Here is a 21,778-nt window from a genome sequence, read left to right on the forward strand (position 1 = left end):
CTTTTTTGCTTCTCTCTTCCTTGTTTCTTCTTTTATTGTTCTTCATCCCTTCTTTTTCCTTTCTATTTTTCTTCTTTTTTTCCTTCTTTCTTACTTATTTCTTTCTTCTTTGTTCCTTATTTCTTTTCTATTTTTAAATTCCATGTTACTTGCTTCTTTCTTTTTTAACATCCTTGTGTCTTTTCTCTCTCACTTGTCACTTTCTACTTCTCATTTCTTCCTTTTTACTTTTCACTTCTCACTACGCACTTCTCACTTCTCACTCACTACTCACTGTTCACTTCTCACTTCTCACTTTTCACTACTCACTATTCACTATTCACTTTTCACTTCTCACTACTCACTTCTTATTTCTCACTTCTCACTTCTCATTTCTCACTTATCAATTCTTACTTCTCACTTTTCACTTCTCATTTACTTGCTCATTACTCTTTTCTTACGTCTATCTTTTCACTACTCATTCCTTGTCTTTTAGTCCTTTCGACCTTTTGTCCCTCGACCTTTTGACCCTTCGACCTTTTGTCCTTTCGACCTTTTGTCCTTTCGACCCTTTGTCCTTCAACCTTTTGACACAGATTCGATGAGACTATAAGCCAGCGTATCTACGTCGGTACTTAGATACGGCCCCTACGTAGAGTGTGGCCGACCCAGCCCCACTTCCGATTCCGAATTTCTGTTGCTATCGGCCTCTGGTGACAACGACGATGGAGCTCGTTGTTTGAGATCCAGTTGTGAGGCCACCAGGCCCGAATTATATACCGCAGGCATCTGTTAATGAACACCTACAGCCGTTGAGTGTTCTCCACTGATACACACCATGTTTCGCTAGCATATAACAGCACAGATTTCACGTTAGAGTTGAAAATTCGTATTTTGGTGCGTTCACTTATCTGCTTGTTTTTCAAAATATTTCTTAAACTCGCAATGGCAGCCCTTGCTTTAGTGATCCGTGCGCCTATGTCGATCTTGGTACCGCCGTCTGACGCCATTTGGCTACCAAGATATTGGAAGCTTTCAACATTCTCCACTGGTTGCCCGGCTACTGTGAAACTGGAAGGAGTCACCGTGTTTACATCCAACGATTTGGTCTTGTTGACGTTGATGACCTCCGCTCGGCAAGGTCGTTGAGCTTACTCTGCATATCAGAGCGCCGTTGCGCGAGGAGTGCAACGTCATCAGCCAATTCGAAGTCGTTTAGGTGCTCCATGGTTATGGGCTGCCATAACAGCCCGCGGTTTGGTTCACGGTCAATCGCATCTACCAGAATCTCATCGATTACGATGAGGAACAGTAACGGTGATAGAATACATCCTTGCCTCACACCAGCTACGACCCGGATAGGGTCGGACAGGACCCCATTGTGCAGCACTCAACACGAAAAGACCTCGTACTGTGCTTCGATGAAGCCGATGATTTTCTCAGGAACTCCCTTGCGTCTCAGGGCGCCCCACATATTCTCGTGATTGAGACGGTCGAAAGCTCTTTCGTAGTCAATGAATACCAAGTAAAGGGACTCTTCGAATTCGTTGACCTGCTCCAGAATGATGCGGAGCGTGACAATATGGTCCACACAGGATCTTCCGGCACGGAATCCGGCTTGCTGTCGCCGGAGAGTCGCATCGATCTTCACGCTGCCACCTTCCGGAATATCTGCAGCACGCGTCTCCAGTTCTTCAACGAAGGACCATTTCACCGTGGCATCTTCCAGTCGGCGTGCGTTGAATCGTCGTCCAACTCTTTCCTCCTGCCGACGAATCCGCGCAATGCGCAGGCGTATTTCGTCGATGAGGAGGTGATGATCAGACGCAATATCGGCACTACGTTTATTCCGTGCATCAAGAAGGCTCCGTTTCCATTTTCGGCTGATGCAGATGTGGTCGATTTGATTTTCTGTAAAGCCGTCACGCGAGACCCACGTGACCTTGTGAACCGGTCGATGAGGAAAGAGCGATCTCCCGATCACCACGTCGATATTACCACAAAATTCTGCGAACAGCTCTCCGTTTTTGCTCATTTCTCCGAGACCATGGCGTCCCATAATGCGCTCATGGTTCGAGTTGTCGGATTCGATCTTCGCATTGAAGTCGCCCAAACAGATATTGATATCACCCTTCTACGAATTCAATCTACGACGGCATTGAGTTGACTGTAGAAGTTCTCTTTGTCTTGCAGATCGGCAGCATCGGTTGGCGCATAACATTGGATTATAGTAAGGTAAGGACCCGTGTTCTAAATCTGGCAACGATTATCCTTTCACTTAAAGGTTCCCACTTCATAAGCGCAGAGTGTGCCTGAGCGCTTAGTAGGAAGCCAACTCCGCGATGCCGGGGAGCGTGTTCACCTTGTAAACCAGAGTATAGCAGAACTTGTCCCGACGGCGTTCTGTGTTCTCCAAAGTTTGGGCAACGGACATCACTCAGTCCCAGGATCTCAAGCTTCATGCGGCGTGCCTCATTGGCAAGTTGTGCCAATTTACCCTGCTGGACTAGGGTTAAAACGTTCCATGTTCCTATTCGTGTCCGTTGTTTCGCGCTAAGAGTCGTCGCCGTAAAATCAGTCCTTATTCTTTCATTATCGGATTCTCGAACAAATTTATGTTTCGGGAACAGTAGGTTGTTGGCCCAAGGTTTCCTATCCACCGGTATGGAGCTGCCATCTTAGGTATAGCTTCTGGGGAATAGCATTTCATACTCAGCCGCTGGATGCCAGAACAGACGCTGTTGAAGCCGCACCTCCTTGGTGAACAGACGCTCGATCATTCGAGTCAAATTTGCTTAAAGTCCCACCCAACACCAGGACTAGGCTAGTGCGCTTTGAGCGGCACACGGTCGCTTTGATAGGGCCTGCTTGGGACACATGTAGCTTTTTATAGAAGTTCAACAGAGCCCACTGTCAAACCCCACAACATCCTACGCAGACCCCACAGGACGCGCCCTCTCACTCTAGCTGATGTCAGAAGGACAACAGTGCCTGGCGGTCAATTGTCATCGGAAGACCCGTGGAAGCGTGAGTATTGGAACTTGTGAGGACCAGAGCTATGTTAGGCGCCCCTTCCTGGATGTCAACTCACTATTTCGCAGCCCCCTTATCTGATAGATGAAAGCTTATTGTGTCGGATACATACCGTGGTGTGGTCTTCTTAGGAAATGCTTGATTTAGCAGGAATTGGCCGTCCAATGTTTGTTTACAAAATAAGTTACGCCCAAAACGCAAATCAGCCGGTTTATCAATTTAGCCGAGCCAGTAAGATAGCTGTGAACTGCCCTGCCGTAATCTGAAAAATTGAAGTATGCGCCAAATTACAACATGCATGGTATCCATTTTTCTGTTAAAGAGTTCGATGAGTACTACTCGTTATCACCATTTTTGGAAAATACCTCACTTTTTCAGATTATAGAGTGCCGTCCCATACTTTATTACTTTCAGATTACATCAGCATTGTAAAACATGAAATGTAATAAAACAGTCATTATAACAGAACTGTGGTCAGCTATGAGTAATAAATTTTGTAATGACGATTTATTGACTCAGCAATGTGTGGCAAACAGAATGGAGTCAAGAATGTTTACAATTCCACAAATCCTTGGCAAGAACCGAGAATAAAACTCACCGACTACAGATTGGCAATCTTGTGCCTTTGCTTCCAAGATATATTTGCTCGATGCTGCTTGATTTGCGGTTAGGGCTATTTTAAAATGAACTTCTGCTTTATCGTTAAAAAAATGTAAATTAGGAATGTTTGTAAACTCAAATCTATTCCGAAAGGAACAATCCAAAGCAAACTAATTATTGTCTCTGTGGGTTTCAATGCAATGCAATCCCTGAGCACTGAGGCGAGAGATGGATATCCGGCTCACAATTTAATTTATGGACAGAGAAAACTGATCTTTAACATTTTCTGTTGCACGTCGGACATCGCTGTGGCTGTGGACCTACCGATTAGACCTGTGCGCCGCCGCGCCACGCCGCCGCCGCCGACACTTATTGTCGTACGCCGACGCCGATCAAGGTGTCGGCGGCGCGCCATACGCCGGTTGGCTCGACGCCGCCGAATTTCGTATTTCACGCCGATGATTGGCCAACACAAAAATCACAGTATGCAGATCGTTTGCATCTGCCGGACCAAGGCAACCTATCAGGCATAAATTAAATAGCTGTTAAACCTTTAGCAGATATGTTTGCTTCTATCTCTGACACATTTATCTTATTGGCTACAGAAAGCAAAAATGGTAACTTGGCTTCTGAAGCTGGAACACGATGGGGCAGGTGACCCACCAAATTGAACATTTCCTTCACTCTCCTTGTACTTAAATAGCCAGAATTGCTCTAAAAATAACGGTTTCGATTTATTTTGATAAACAATTCCCAAAGAAATTTATTGGTTTTCCTGAAATAATTTCTGAAGGAAGTCCTGGAGGAAGTTCTGAAGGAGTACCTGAAGAAAATTCTTAGAGTCTTGAGGAATTTCGGAATTTATCTCCGTCTGGAAGATTTTCTGAAGGAATCCCTGAGAAAATTCGAAGGAATTCTTGGAGGAATGTCCAAAGAAATTCTTTAAGAAATTTAAGCATTCATTTGTGGAGGTTTTTTGAAGGAACTCCTGGAGAAATTCCCGATCGAATTCCTGACGGAATTTTTGAAGGTATACCAGAATGAGTTTCTTGATTTCCTAAAGAATTAATAAAGGTATTCACGAAAAAAAATATGTAGAAATTTTCGAAGGAGCTCCTGCTGTAAGTTCCCAAGGAATTCTTGAGAATATTCGAATATCCGCAATCTCAGGCGTGGTAGCGGGTCACTTTTTAGTGACTTGGTCACTTTTTTTGGCAAGTCACTAAAAATTCTCAAATCACTAAAGTCACTATTTTCAACTATTTTGGAACTTTTGGCTAATTTTAATTTTTTTTAATTTTTTTTTTTTTTAGATGACCGGTAAGTGCCTTTTGGTCCGATAGTTGCTCTTAACTTCTTCGTGACTTAATATTCACTTTGAAACTTGGCCAACTTGGTGTTCTTATGGGATTTTCGACAATAATTTATTGAAAGAGTTTCATGTCATAGTTTATAAACTATAAGTGATGCAAACAGAATGCGCACAGGGATTTTTTGTAACAAATAAATATAACAATTTTGTAACATAAAATGAATCGAAATATTAAAATCTACATCTGTGTTTAATAAGGTAATGGGATTTGAGGCTGTTTATTGATAACGTATCAATACTTGTGAATTTTTAAAAATATATTCAGATGATATACATCTGAAACTGAAAATGCATAAATTTTGGGTACGCAAATATTAAAAATCGTGAATGTTTAAAAATTTTAATGATTTTGAATTTGACACACACCGTATGATATTCCGAACAAACTGCTTGTTCAGACATGTCATTAACAAAAAAAAAAAAGATTTTGAAATGATTCTTTGATCTTCAAACAGTGAGCATACATGTTTGTGAAAAGTTACAATGAAGATTGTGCTGTATTTGTTTGTTTTGCGATGAGATGAATTTATGTTTAGTGAAATGGAAAACGGTCTATTGGGTCCCTTTTTTCGTCAGCATTGGTCACTAAAGTCACTATTTTCAACGAATTTGGTCGCTACCAGCCCTGCAATCTCGATATTTTGGGAGTTTTTCTTGGCATGTAATTTTGATTTTAGAGTCAAAACTGAATTTGTTTTACTACTGTCCGGATTTTTGAAGAAATTCCAGGAGAAATATAAGATTTTCTATGTAAATTCAATAGCTTTTGGAAAATCCATTTAAAATTCCTTCGTAAACTACTTTCAGAATTCCTTCGAATATTCCTTCAGAAACTCATTTTAAAAGAAAATCTTTTCAGATTCTTTTCGGTTATTCCTTCAACAATTGAGTCGGAAATTTCTTCAGGAATTTCTTCGAAAATCTCTTCAGAAAAACCACCAAGAACTAATTTGGACATTTATCTAGGGATTCCTTCAGAAACCCCTCCGGAAAGGCATTTGTAATATTTTCAGAAATTCTTTTGGAACTTCCTCCAGGAAGTATTCAGAAAATTACTTCAGTAAAATTACTGCAGGAATAGTTCCAGAAAGAATTCGAATTTGGAGAAATTTCTAAAGGTATTTGAGAGTTTAACTTATTTTCAAAAAAAAACCCTTAAAACGTTTAAAAAAAAGAAGGGATTTACAAACGAAATTTCCGAAGAATTCACAATAGAAATTTTGAAGAGATTCCCGAAATAATTCTTAAAGTATTTTAAAAGGAAATTTTCGAAGTTCTACAGGAATTTCTGGAAGAGTTGCTAAAGGAATATCCGAAGGGATTTCTATAAGAAATTTGAAAAGAAGTCCTGAAGATTTTTTTTCAAATAAATTCCAGAGGGAAATTTCGAAAGAATACCAAAAATAACTTCCTAGAGCTTCCGAAATGTTTTGATGAATTACTGGAAGATTTTCTATTGGAAATTTCCGAAGGATTTCTCCCAAATGGATTTTCGAATGTATTCCTAAAACAGTGTCCGTAGGTATTCTCATAGAACTTCTTGAAGGATTTTCCATGGGTATCTAATTCTTAAAGGAATTTTTAAAGGAATCCTAAAAATAGTTTCGAATGAATTACTGAAGAAATTCCCAAAGACTCCGTAAAGGACCGAAGAAATCCCTCAAGTAGAAGGAAATTCCTGATGGAACTTTTGGAAAGAAATTTCGGAAAGAAGTTTCGGAGAAATATCCTAATAAATTTTCAAAGGAATTCTTGGTGGAAGTTCTGAAGGAATTCATTAGGGAAATTTTAAATTAATTCTTAGAATTCCATTGTCGAATTTTCTGAGGAATATTTTGAGGAATTTCCACACGAATTTCTGGATTTATATCCGAAGTACTTTCCAATGAACTCATGTGCTGTGATGCGAATATGTCCTAGTGATGGATGTAATGTAAACTTTTGCTGTGCAGATACAAGCTATAGCTATACGGCTGTTCCCCATCAGTCTGACTGAGGCTAGCAATTGTACAAAAACCCTAAAATTCATAAAAAGCATGTAATGCCTTGCTGCGTGATTTTTTTTCTCAGCTCAAAATTCTTCACGCCGATTCACGCCGCCGCCGCCGCCGCCGAACATTGCTTACGGCGTGACGCCACCGACGCCGCCGCCGCCGGAGTAAAAATGGCCTTACGCCGCCGCCGTTCACAAATACTTCGGCGCACAGGTCTACTACCGATGAAACCAACGCTCCCGTTCCCTCCAATTAAATTCCATACCTGACGTCTTTCTGAGCATTGTTGTATCGTCTTCCATCGTCATCGGTGGCTCGTTTCGTCTCCTGGAACTGGATGACATCGCTCCGAACGTTCTGCCGGTCCGGGGTTGCCCCGTTGCTGCCGCCCTTTGACCAGGACCATTTCTCTTCAGCACTGACTGATGCGAGCAGCACAGCGATAAAGTAGCCTATTGTTGGGAATTCATGTATGTATGTGGAGTATTGTTGCGTTGAATTGGTTTGTTTTCGCATTTGGTGCCCATTTGATCGGATAAAGATGGAACGAGAAAAAAAAGTACAATAAAAGTATCATTCATTGCATAATTGGACAGCTTCGTCTAATGGTGGAATAAGATACTAATGATGTAAGGGCAGACAAAAAACGTTGCATTGTATTTTGCAAATAATGGTAACGTGACTTGGTGACACTAACGTCTACGTCAAGGATACTTAAAAATTATGCGTGTCTTCGCATGTTGAAAATAATTAACAAGTTCCAGCAAGATATCAAAGACATGTTTAGTCAGAAATATGGCAAACAGGATATAGGTTCCGAGGAATCTGTTCTGTTCGCTATTTCTGTTAACCAATGTATCTGATTACTTGCCTTCGTGGAAAGTAAGTACTTGTGTTCGGTATGAATCAAAGCTATCGAACTAACCCTTTCCTGCAAATTATGTTCGTATACTGATGATGCATTCAAGAGAATTTTAAACAAACAGTTTGCGTTCATTGAAACGTGATAATGTTTAGGTCCTAGTTGTTTTGTTAGATATGATAGCCTTTGCTCCTTCAATTTAATAAGTGGATTTTAATTGTGTGAGGTTGTGTTTATTGTTAAAATTTTTAAGTAGCTGTATTTCATTCCATTCCAACTGATAGATTACCATTAAACAAATTATGTTTACCAATCATTTCAATAGTCGAAAAGTAGAAAATGGGAAACCAAACTTATCAAATCCAAGTATGGAAGCCAATATCAAATCAAAAAGATAAGAAAGCACTACAATGCTGTCAATGTAACGACGCGATTGCTTCAACTCTAGCTTGGCCTCCATATAACCTACTATGTTCTATCTACAGCCCAACAAATCCTTACAAACAAAGAAAACCACGACAGGGCAATTATCTACCCAGAGCTTAAGATCGTAAATTCATATTTCTCCTAATTAAAAATAATGAAACCTTATCTTGACATCCATTCGTAAAGGAAAGTTTTATTTTTCCCTGATCTGGACACTGACTGTTTGTGCCCGAGACGATATGAACGTGTCAACAGCACAACTGCGACATAAATAAATAGTGTCTCGCTCCAAGGAAAGTACGGTTTGAGCTGCTGCAGTGCGAAGTTGAAATTTAAGAAGCCAATAACGGCAGAAGCGCCTAGTCTGTAGGGATAATTACGAAAGCAAAAATAGTGTAAGCCCAAGTGAAAAATTTCTCCTACTTCAAATGAGCGAGAAATTGAGAAAAATGGAAACATGGTTTGTTCAAGTTTATTGCATTCAGTTTGTGCGTTGCCACGATTTTAACATTGAACACTATAAACATTATTTGGATCCATTGAAACGAAGTCCAATAACAATTTTTTGAGTGAATTTGATACCAACCTCTTCAGGTTGGTTCAAATTTACTCGAAAATTGTTATTGGACTTCGTTTTGATGTATCCAAATATTTTTCTGAAATAATATTCTGTCTACAAAAATGATCGTCTTGACAAAGACTGTGGTGGGGTCGCCATTGTCATAAAAATTCCAATTAATTTTTTTGGGTTAATCCATTTAAATGGCACGGCAAATGCTGGGTAAAGCGTACCATTGGTATTTTGCGTACCTGAAGAAATAAAATAGATCCCTTTTTGCGGTCCTTAGCCTCTTACCCAGCAACTCCTATCCCTACCTCATCGTGGCGCTGGCCGGGATTCGAGCAAATTTAGGGAAGATCGGGTAACCAACCACGGTGGGTCGCACACACTCAGTTTTTATTTCTGCAGCTCGGCAAAAATCCGCACAGCCGTGCGCCAGCAAAATAAAAAACTGATATTCCGGCAAAAATAGCGTTTGTTAGCTGATTTTCGGCAAATTATTTGCTGATTATCAGCAATTTTGACAGAAATCTCGGCAAAAAACATGTTTGCTGGGGCACGGCTGTGCGATTCTCGGTAAAAGTTCAACATTTTGCTGTGTGTATGCTGACAGGGAAGGGGGGATTTGCTCCTCTCCGGAGATGCAAATCTGATCGAGCGTCTGTTCTCCATGTTAGGAGCGGCTCACAACAGTGTCTGTTTCCCATGTTAGGGGCGGCTGATCCTCGTCCGAGTGTTAGCGGGGGACTCTAAACTAAACTGTGCACACCACGTTGCATCGTGTTAGCATTGAGAAGGCAGCCCCTTCAACGCGATGTAGGTAGCGCAATCCTGGTAAGGTAGCCTACCGAAGATTCTACAGTAACCAAGAAAGGCAAAAGTAGAGCAAACGGATTGATTCAACGGCAACAACAACTTTGAATGAACCTGCATGTGTTGGGCTCCTGGCTCGTGAGCTGTGGAAGGTTGCCGTGAGTGTGGCAGCAATCCAGGAAATACGGTGGCCCAGAACTGGAGAACGTAAATTCCGGGCGGTGGATCCCATAACGAACACTACATTCAAGTACCACATCTACTATAGCGGCGGTGACAGAGCCGAACGAGGAGTTGGCTTCATGGTGATCGGGATGCCACCGGATCTGGCGACGTCAACAGATTGTGGGAAAATATCCACGAAGCTGTGACTACAACAGCGCAGGAAGTGTTAGGCACTGCACAGCGACGCCAACGAAATGGTTGGTTTGATGAGGAGTGCCAGCGAGTGACGGACGAGAAAAATGTTGCTAGGAGTCGAATGCTAGTGGGTAGTGGCTCGTACCCGTAATAACAAAGAGCGATACAGTGTAGCAATCCACCGCAAAACAAAGGCAACGCGAAGAGGTGTGATAGCTGAAGCCCAGGAGAATATGGATCTTGCTGACAGACAATACTATGCTGGCAGCCAGGTGGAAGGAGCACTCCGAAGATTTGTTGAACAGGGAAAATGAAGGTGTATTAAGGAGCAGGTGGACATAGTCGGCGACGGTCAAGCTGTGGAACCACCAACGCTGGACGAGGTTAAGAAGGCTCTAAACAAGCTGAAAAACAGTAAAGCTGCTGGGAAGGACGAGATCCCGGTCGAGCTTCTCAAACACGGAAGTGAGCATCAATCAATCCACCACATTATTCAGAAAACATGGGAGGATGAAGAACTGCCTGCCGGCTGGTTGGATAGCCTCATTTTCCCACTCTATAAGAGAGGGCACAGACTAGAGTGTGCCAATTACAGAGGGATCACCCTTCTGAACCCGGCGTACAAAATCCTGTCGCGTATCCTGTTTAACAGACTGAGACCGCTTGAGGTTAGGTTCGTTGGCGAATACCAGGCAAGTTTTCGTGAGGGCCGATTATCTTTGATAAATTCCGGGAGTACAACTTTCAGACTCACCATCTGTTCATTGATTTCAAAGCAGCGTACGATTCAGTGAAGAGAAATGAGCTGGGGCAGATAATGTCCGAACATGGTTTTCCGGCCAAACTGATTAGACTGATACGTGCAACGCTGAATGGCTCGAAATCAAGTTTTCGGATTGCAGACGAAGTGTCAACCTCGTTTGTGACCTTAGACGGATTGAAGCAGGGTGATGCACTTTCGAATTTATTGTTCAGCATTCACTCGAAGGCACTATTAGGAGATCTGAGGTGAAGAGGAACGGCACTATCATCACACGGTCGCATATGCTCCTTGGCTTTGCGGACAACATCGTCCTTATTGGTATCGAACGCAGAGCAGAGCAGTGGAGGCTTTTGTCCCACTGAAGAGGGAGACGGCGAGGATAGGCTTAACCATTAACTCTACCAAGACAAAGTACATGGTGGCAGGTAGAGATAGGGGAAGACTTACTGGTGTTGGTGCTGAGGTAAAAAAATCCCTTGAGAAACTTTTTTTTAATTCCTTCGGAATTTTCTTCGCTCATTCCTCCAAATTTTTTGACATCTCTTTAAAATATTCTTTAAGAGCTTCGGAGATTCCTTTTGAATTTCCCTTAAGCATTCTGTCGGGAATCTCTTCAGATAATCATTTCAAAATGCTTAGGAAATTTCACTTGGATATTCCTTCGGAAAATCTTTTCGAAATTCCTTTAGCAAATCCTTTGAAGTTTTCCTTAAAACACCTTTGAAAATTCCTGAGGACTTCTTATTTCTTACTTCGATAATTTTTCGGAAGAATGCCTTTCGGGAGGGTTTCCAAAAGAATTCCTGGAGGAATTCTCGAAAGAGTTTGTGGAGGAATTTCTGAAGCCATTTTATAAAAAAAATCCTGAAGGTGTTTGCAAATGTATTTTAGAATGAATTCTTAAGGGAATAACCGAAGAACACCTACGCCTCATTGCGCATCTCTTTTCGACAGCTCTTTCGTATGACAGTTTGCATGGTTTGCTCGTTTCGAGTCGAGGTGCGCAATGCCACCCCTGAATAGATTTTCGAAAAAAAAAATTCAAAGCGATTTCAATTACATTGACATTTTTGAATTTCTCTCATCATTTCTCCGAGAATTACTTCGGAATTTTCTCAAGGAATTTTTTCAGAAAATTCGCTGGAAATTACTTTGGAAATAGATCCAGAAATTCTTTTGTAAATGCATCAACATATTTTTTCGGAAATTCAAAGAAGGAATTCTTACAATTCCTTCGCTATCCAAGGATTTTTTTCAAAAAGTTCCATAGAAGAGCCTTAAAAAAATAAGAAGGAATATCTGCGCCTTAAGATTTTTTTCGGAAATGCCTCCCGAAATGTCTTTGAAAACTCTATCGGAAAGTCCTTTGCAAATTCTTCGAATTCTTCTAAGAATTTCTTCGATCTTTTTTAGGAAATAGCTTCAGAATTTTTCCAGGATTTTCTTGGAGAAATTCTTTCAGTATTTTTTTAAGAAATCTCTTCGGGAACCCTTGGAAATTCTTTGAAAATTCTTAAGAACATCATCGTTCAGGAAAGCTTTCGATTTTTTGAAGGAATTTTGTATGGTTTTACTAAAAGGATTTCTGAACGATATCCAGAAGGAAGAGTTTCTAAAAGAGGTTTTGAAAAAACAACAAAGGCTTTTCCAGGGAATTTCCTGTAGGAGTCCTTGGATGAATGTCGAAAGGAATTCCTTACGTCATTTTCAATGTTATTCCTGGAATCAATTCTTGGAGGAGTTATCAAAAAAAATTCAGACTGATTCCACAAAACATAATTCAACGAAAATCCTAAATCAATTACCTAAAGGAATTCCAGAGGTATTCCAAATACTGATTCTGTAGGTATTCCTGAAGGAATTTCCGAAAGATTTTAGGTATTTCCGAAGCAATTTCTGAAGATGTTCCTAAAAAAATCGTTAAAGAATTTCCGAAATTTTCTTTGAATCCTTTCTTTTAATTTTCAATGTCCAAAGATTTTTTTCGGGAAATTTAAGAATGTCGGATATTTCTTCACAAGTTCGTTTGGAAATTTCGTTAGAAAATTGTTCGAAAATCCTCAAGGAAATTCCTGGAATTGTGATATAATACATATTATATCATATACCGTTGTGACTCAAATTCCGAACATGACAAAGGGAACTTTTTGGAAACCCACGCTTTCCTAGATATCGGATCAGACATGACACTGACTGGTTGAGCAGTCTATTGCAGAGTGATTGGGTATAGACGATGGTGAATCTCTACCCCTTTGTCTCACGTGGACGAGCAACGTTACTCGACGGAAACCGAATTCTCAGCGGGTACAGGCTTAGATCTCCGGGGAAGGAAAAGGCAAATAGTTTGTTGTGAATGACGTAAGAACAGTTGCTAGTCTCAATCTGCCTAGGTAAACGCTCAATTATAAAGGGCTAGCGCGGCAGTATACTTATCCCCGAGGGCTTCCAATCAGTAGCTATGAAAGGGTCACACCAGGTATTCTGATTGGCTCGAACAACGCCAGTCTTACAGCAACACTAAAGATACGTGAAGGTCAATTAGGTGATCCACTGGCTTGCAAAACTAGTCTCGGTTGGTCGACCTATGGGGACACAACTCAGGAAGAGAAGACGATGAACTTCACGCTGCACGTGTGCGAGTGCCGACGAGAATACCAAACCGATCAAGACTTGCACGACCTGGTCAAACGACACTGGCGGCATGACAACGTGGCGTTTCCCAACAGCGTTTCTACGGCAATGCGTCGCCTAGAGTGCTTTGAAAGGCGGATGAACAAAGACTCTGAGCTGCAGGACAGTGTACAGCGGCAGATCAAAGAGTACCTGGAGAGCAACTACATCCACAAAGTAACGCAGCAGGAGGAGGAGTCTATCGATCCACGCCGAGTGTGGTATTTGTCATTGGGCGCCGTGAGAAACCCAAAGAAGCCAAATAAAATAAGGCTGGTGTGCGATGCCGCGGTAAAAGTCGGAGGTATCTCATGGAATAGCATGCTGCTAAAAGGACCAGATTTGTTAACTCCCCTCGCTTCGGTGTTTGTCGTTTGTGGCGATCTGGAACAAATGTTTCGCCAACAAGACATGCACAGCCAACGATTCCTTTATCGTGATAACCCGTCGCAACCTGTGAAGACATTCGTGATGGAAGTGGGATGTTTTGGGGCTACCTGGGCCCTGTAGCATAATCAGACTAATAATATTAGCTACAAGTTACAAGTTACTAGTCAAAAAATTACAAGTACTTGTAATTTGTGTTGCATAAAAGTAATTCGCCAACTAATAATATTAGAACTTGTATTATTAGTAAGGTTGAAATGACAAGTCTGTCAGGTTCATTTACCTGTCAAAATTCATCCGATAGTTCACTGTCAATGCGAAGATAAATGATTTGTTTATGTTTTTCTGCAAGTTTGTGCATGGAATACTGCGATAGGTATGCACGGAACACGAATTTATTATCCTTCTCTTATCAATTTATTGATTCAATCCGGTTTTTTGGTATTGGTATTTTTTACAAAGAAAAAGTAATGCACACTGGAGTGATTTTTTATGTGGTTTTTATATGCGGATTTTGAGATTGACATGGGTTTTAATTATTGCGATTTGTACTAGCGGGTTTCTATTTACGTGTTTTGCGGAACTTTTGCGGGTTTGGCTTGACTTCAACTTTAGTTAAACTAAAGTTACTAAACTTTGCTTTGGGTAATATGTTTTTACGTGGATTAATGTAAACTACGTGGTGTTAGAAAAGTTATTTTACACAAAAATGGGTTATTGGGCCAAAGTACGATTTAAGTGAAAACAGCCCACTTTTGAGTTAGCACCCCATCATTTGAATACTTGATGTCAGCACTCAAAGTATTTCTGCTTTCTCCAGAGTTATTTGAAAAAAAAAATCATAATTCTCAGTTTTGTATTGGAACGAGAAATTTATTCTTAGTCCATAGTATTTCACTGTATGGTAATTTAAAGCACTTTGAATAATAATTTCTTTCTTTGTTAAGTCGTTAAAAACAATAAAACGATGTATATTTACTTTGCACAGCTGAAATAATAAAATAAAAGCTACTTGTAAATTAAATTACAGCACCATTCATACTTGTAAAAGAAACTACAAGCCAACGCTAATAATTTGTACTTGTATTTCTTTATGCAACAGTTACTTGTAAATTCTGCTAATATTATTAGTGCGCTTCACTTGTAATATTAGACTTGTAAATTGGTACTTGTAGATTCATTATGCAACAGAAAAATACAAGTTACAAGCTACTCTACTAATATTATTAGTAAAATTTCGATTATGCTACAGGCCCCTGCTCACCTTGTCAAGCACAGCACGATAAGAACCTCAACGCGCATGAGCAATGAGCATAAGGCAGAGTTCCCAGAGGCAATAATAGAAAAGCACTATGTCGATGACTATCTCGACAGTTTCGATACGGTAGAGGAAGCAATCAAGGTAGCACTCGAGGTGAAAAAGGTGCACGCAAGGGGAGGATTCCAGATCAGAAATTGGCATTCAAACTGCAATGAACTCCTGCAAAGGGTCGGGGATTCCGAAAACCCACAGCGGCAAGTAATCAAAATCGATTCAGAAGGTGAAGTGGAACGAGTCCTAGGCTTTTTGTGGATACCGGATGAAGACGTCCTTATGTTTTCCACGGAGCTTCAGCTGGACGGCTATTGCCGTTTTTTGAAGAAAATGCGGTGGTGCGTGCTGACAGTCGTATTGAGGCCGTCCCGTATGTCACATACGACTTCAAGTTCCCAATCATCTTACCACGCCACCAGTATCTCTCAAAGTCGATCATTGACTTGCACCATCGTCGGAACCTGCATGCCAATCACAATACGGTTTGCAAAGAAATTTGGCAAAAGTTCCATATTTCTAATCTTCGGAGCCACGGAACCACTGCGGTCCGTCAAGTGGTAAGGGCATGCATTACCTGTAAGGTCAAAAAAAAACTAAACCAACAACGCCACGGATGGCATCTCTACCAGAGTCGCGCCTCGCAGCCGGGATCCGACCATTCTCTTACGTCGGGCTGGATTATTTCGGCCCTATCCAGGTTAGAGTTGGTCGTAGTTGTGTTAAAAGATGGATTGTCTTATTCACGTGTTTCACAGTGAGAGCCATACATTTGAAGATGGCCCATTCGCTATCTACGGTCCTCTCCAAATTCAATCTGATAACGGAACAAATTTTCAGGGGGCAAGCCGAAAACTCCGTGAAGAGATCAAAAGGAAACCTTTACCAACTCGAATACAAAGTGGGTATTTAAAACAGACTAAACAATTAGAAAATTCCCATAAGAAAATAGAAAATTGCCAATAAAGAAATCAGGGTATGGGAAATAAATAAATATAAAATTTCCACAAATAAAACAAAATTTCCATAAACAATTAAAATTTTTCCACAAAACAAAAATAAATAAGCACTTTTAAAAGCAAAAATAGCAATTATAAAAGAAGAATTTTCCATAAAGAAATGAAAATGTTCCACGAAAAAAAAAAAATACAGAATTTCCATAAATAAATCAATATTAGCAATAAACAATTACAAAATTTTCCACAGAATAAATATATTTTTTCCATAACAAAATAAAAATTTTCCACGAAATGATCAATAAAAAGCAATAAAAAAAAAGAAAATTTCCATAAAGAAATGTAAAAAAGCAATCAAACTGTGCTTTTTTTTCCATAGACGACCCCTTCTTTAAAAGCGTTTAAAATTAATGTAAAATTTCATCAGCTTTATTGCTTTCTTGTGTTTTTAATGGAAATTTTCTTCTTTTTTTATTGCTCTTTATTGATCATTTCGTGGAAAATTTTTATTTTGTTATGGAAAAAATATATTTATTCTGTGGAAAATTTTGTAATTGTTTATTGCTAATATTGATTTATTTATGGAAATTTTGTATTTTTTTTTCGTGGAACATTTTCATTTCTTTATGGAAAATTCTTCTTTTATAATTGCTATTTTTGCTTTTAAAAGTGCTTATTTATTTTTGTTTTGTGGAAAAATTTTAATTGTTTATGGAAATTTTGTTGGAAAATTATGGAAATTTTATGGAAAAAAATATTAATTTTGTGGAAAATTTTGCAATTGTTTATTGCTAATATTGATTTATTTATGGAAATTTTGTATTTTTTTCGTGGAACATTTTCATTTCTTTATGGAAAATTCTTCTTTTATAATTGCTATTTTTGCTTTTAAAAGTGCTTATTTATTTTTGTTTTGTGGAAAATTCTTAATAGTTTATGGAAATTTTGTTTTATTTGTGGAAATTTTATAATTATTTATTGCTCATACCCTGATTTTTTTATTGGCAAATTCCTAATTGTTTATGGAAAATTTCTAATTTTAAATGGAAATTTTATTTAGCTGCCTTTAAAACACCGTCTGCGCCACATTTCACGGGCGCATGGGAACGTCTTGTAAAATTCCATAAAGTGGCCTTAGGCTCTTTATGTAGCGATCGTAACCCGGACGACGAAACCTTGGTTAACGGTTATTGCCGAGGTCGAATCTATAGTAAATTCTAGACCGTTACCTTCAATTCCTCTTGAAAGCCCCAGCCAGGAAGCATTAACGCCGAATCACTTTATCCTGTTGAGCTCGAACGGTGTCATTCAGCCTCCAACAACGCTAGCGGAGCCAACAAGAGTGACCCGTACCAATTGGAACATGGCTAGGCAGCTTGTTATGGATCAATTCTGGCGTCGATGGATAAACGAATATCCGCCGACTCTCGCTAATAGGACCAAGTGGTTCGGCGAAACGAAAAACCTGGAAAAGAACGATCTTGTGCTAATTGCAGAGGAGCGACATGCTATTTTTTTTACTATGGATTTTGACAGGTTTGCCTGTTCGTTCTTTTTCGGGGGATAAATTTATCCCCCAGTGTCAAATTACCCCAATACTGATTTATTTTGTAATAGTATGTGCGTGAATTCTGAATGTTTACGTTTTTACAGGAGAATATGATGCAAAACGCCCATACCACTCAATAATGTAACATGATACAATCATGAGAAAATAGAGAAAAATTTAACGAATTATCAATTCAAACAATTTTACACTCGATTCCATGCTTCAAACTTAAGAATGTTCAACTTATTTGCTCAATTATTTAGAATGCTAGTTGCACAAGGTAATGTCTATGCCTTTGTTCGTTTTATATCATTTTCACCCTTGCAATTGTTTATGTTGCATTCGCAGTGAACTCGTATTGGTGATTCAGAAAAGATGTGACAAAAATGGCGTAGCTTGTCATCCCCGTGGCTAATTGTGAACGAACAAACAGATGACAACCAGAGTATATTATATAGAGTTACGCAAAGAGTGAAGCCAAATCTACCTATTGAACTGTCAAACCGTCTACCTATCGAGCAAAGTACACAAATGCTTGTTGGTAAGGCGGAAGTATTGTTATCGCCTAATGACTATTATGGCGAATTAATACGCATGAATTGAAATGTATTAGATTTGTTCTAGAAACAGCTTCAAAAAACTTAAATAAACCCACCATTAAAGTAGCAACAAGAAACTCACGTGTTTGCACTCTGTGGGTGACTTGGTTATCGAATCAAAAAGCTTTAGCAATGAACACTCCCGTGAAGTCACTTTAAGGGTTGAACAAAAATGAAAGTTGCAAACAGAATAACAAGAAGATCATTCAGAATAAGTGTAAGAAGATCCCCTTTGCGCAACTCTATATAATAGACTCTGATGACAACAAAGTGATGCTTTGAGAACGTGGCTCCTATATGAATACTGTAGTTTTGAAAATTGAATTTATAAACGTAAAAATGTTATTTTTCATTGGTATCTCACTTCTGAACTTGATCTACTTTCCTGTTTGTACTACTCTGAGCAGTGTTGTAAAATGGAATTTGCATTCGTTTGTATAATTTTCCCAGAACATTTTCCAGAAGGTAGCTATCAATTCATGATGTATGACGAACTTAAAGCTCTTAAATGTGCTTTCAACTTTGTCTAACAAGACATTGCTGTAAATATGTAATCTGGAGCGTGGGAGGCAAAATGTCATTCAAATGACATTATGTCAAATGACACGTGACATTTTGAAGTGTTTTCACTCTCCAGCCTAAGATGTTATATTTAGAGCAATGTACCCTTGGACAAAAATATAGCCCTACTCAAGCGTTATGAGTACATCTAAATTTATGCAATAAGTTTGGCTTCTAAAGAAAGTTATGAACAAATTAGTCAAATGACATGCAGATGACATTTTACAAGCCTGACTCTGAGTTTATATGGATTTAGCTTATATCGATAATCGAATGATCTAATGTTTCCTTAAGGTAATCTAAAAGTAGGAGATCGACATCCCAGAATTTAAAGAAGTGAAACTTATATTATTGGTCAGGTTCAAATACTCTTACTACTGGCACTGTAAGTAGAATTTGTTCTATACTCACAATTCAGTGTTTCTCATAACTATGTTGTAATTAGATCTACTACATTATTTTGCTGAAAAAGGCGCAAAAATCAGCTGGACTTGAATACATAGTGGCGACCTAATGTGAGTAGACGTAATCTGAAAACCCGAATATTCATCTAATAAAATCCATCCATAGCTTTAAGGTACGCCAGAGCTTCCCAAACTTTTGGGTATGCGACCCACCTAGCAAAATTCTATATGTCTCGCGACCCACCTATGAAAAAAAAGCATTTTACCAAGTAGTATTAAGCATTAATTGAATCAGAATGTCATCTGTTTCGGCAAGTTTTACAAAAATATTCACGTTACCTTCATGTACAAATGCAAAAAATGACAAACATGATATTGTATGTCAAAATGTTTTTATTTTACTTCATTAAAGGACAGCTTTTAGGCATACATACATGTTTTCTAAAATAGCGTGGTGATGAATATTTAAAATAAAATGCGGTTTGAACTTGGAATTATGTTCCTGGAAAAAATGATCAAATGGTTCGGCATTCGAGCTGCAATTAATATTTATTCTACCCGACCCACCAACAATCCGCTCGCGACCCCTCTGGGGGTCGGGACCCACAGTTTGGGAAACCATGAGGTACGCAACCAAGAAAAATCTGCGTTTCTGTAAGGAGGTCCAAAAGACATAAGTCCAACAGTTAGTGAATAAAAAGTGAATAGTGAATAAAAGTGAATAAGTCGAGTCAAGTACGAGACACTGAAGACGACCACACAGTTGTGGTCGAAATACGTATCTGCAAAGATAACGAAAATTAACTGGTGGAATTAAATGGACAGTGCTTAATTCGTCTTAGACGGTTTAATACATTCCACTAAAAGAGTTTAATATATTTTTTCTGGGAGTTAGTGAATGTAAAAACGCCCACGATTCTGGTATAGTGTCTTCAACTACATTTTGATAGAGTGGTGTGCTTAAGCATACCTTCCCAGTCAACCACAGATCGTAATTGGAAAAAGAAATTTCATCGCATATGATGCCACTTAATATCACAATCGTATGTTAGCACTGATAAAGAAAGCCAAAATATGATTATTATCGTATTAAAGAGCTTAGAATGGAATATTTACGATTGTATTCGAAAAAGTCTTAAATCAATATAAACAATATCAGTGTAATCGGATTAGATCTCAAATGTCGTTTATACAGACGCGCGTTGTTATGCAAATCGCATATTGATGAGCGTTTCACGTATAAAAGTTCTTCCTTCTGCGTGTTTATCGAAGCCCACTGAACCTTACAGATACAAATAATTTATTTTCACTTACTTCATTCCTTCGATGTGCTTAAAAGCCAATAATCGATGATATTCTATTCCACTACGTATTATCACTTCATATCAATGCGCTAATAATAATTATAATAAAACTAAATAAAAATATCCCGGAGGTAAAAACAGCGAAATAAAACATGACTGCTGTTGACATTTCAACATCGTACATATGAGCGCAGAATCATTTGAAATCCTGCGTAATCGTTGTTATGCATAAAAATTATCGGGAAAATCATATGCAGTTTCCATATACGATTCAACTCATCTTTATACATGCAACAATGGAGTACTCAAATCGTATAAATGTAGTATGTATCGTAATTTATAATATCGAAGCACTTGTCAATACTAAACTTTCAACTACATTATGATTGTCAAAATTGTGTTGCTTATCAAGAGATGCTAAGTAGCACCGATGGTAGGGTATCGGGATCTAAAGGCCGAGGTCGAATGTTCGAAACTGGGCTTGTTATATTCATTTTTTTTTCATGTTCACAGTTCACTGGATCGTATTAATGCTTACAAAAACTCAAGAAAGTCATTGTTCAGTACGTATATGGCCTCCACTTTAGTAGGTATATGGCGATTCTATGCATTATATACATGATTCATTGTTCACTTGGCTTAGAAACCTCGCAGTTAATAACTGTGGAAGTGCTTAATGCTGCTAAGTGCTAAGCTGCGAGGCGGCTCTGTCCCAGTGTGGGGATGTAATGCCAATAAGAAGAAGAAGAAGGAGAAGAAGAAGATTTCGGTAATTCGGTAATGTAATTTATAGAAATCCTCAATTGCTCCAGAAGTTTTTTCAGGGATTTCTGTGAAATTTATCAAATTCGGCAGGATATCAGTTTAGTATTATCTGAACCACCCCATTGCCTATATTCAAATATCAGAAAATATATTAAAATAGGTGGGTAACGTGTTCCATCGTTTTAACCAATTTAACTCTCAAACTGCCGGGACGAATCTTAACAACTTAAAACAGCCCGTTTTCTTTCAATTTTTAATTAAATTGCAAGCAGTTTCAACTGTGATCAAGGGGAATAGTAGTTCCAGCATGTAGATGGGTAAAATGCTCAGGATGACCATCCCTCTTTTAGAGGGGGGAGTTTTGAAGTGTGGCATAAGTCATTTCTTGAGCAAATGTTTAGTATTTTGAAATTTTTAACGTCGTAACAGGTGTTTTAGTATAAGTAAATAATGATCAATGTGAATGGTTGACAACAATGGCCAAATAGACATAAATTGACCTCCGAA

The 21,778-nt window shown here is 39.0% G+C and overlaps 2 protein-coding genes across 3 annotated transcripts in view; one reads left to right on the top strand and one right to left on the bottom strand.

Annotated features, from left to right (window-relative positions):
- LOC134219102 (uncharacterized) overlaps window positions 1-21,778 on the top strand; it is a 434,839-nt gene that overhangs the window by 96,859 nt on the left and 316,202 nt on the right. The window lies entirely within an intron of this gene.
- LOC134219103 (uncharacterized) overlaps window positions 1-21,778 on the bottom strand; it is a 103,184-nt gene that overhangs the window by 10,886 nt on the left and 70,520 nt on the right. For both annotated transcript variants that reach the window (XM_062697799.1, XM_062697796.1), the window contains exon 3: window positions 7,244-7,430. In XM_062697799.1, the coding sequence (XP_062553783.1) occupies window positions 7,244-7,430 (187 nt within the window). The remainder of the gene's footprint in view (window positions 1-7,243; window positions 7,431-21,778) is intronic.

The sequence above is a fragment of the Armigeres subalbatus genome, chromosome 3 (genome assembly GCF_024139115.2).
Source record: "Armigeres subalbatus isolate Guangzhou_Male chromosome 3, GZ_Asu_2, whole genome shotgun sequence".
Lineage (NCBI taxonomy): Eukaryota > Metazoa > Arthropoda > Insecta > Diptera > Culicidae > Armigeres > Armigeres subalbatus.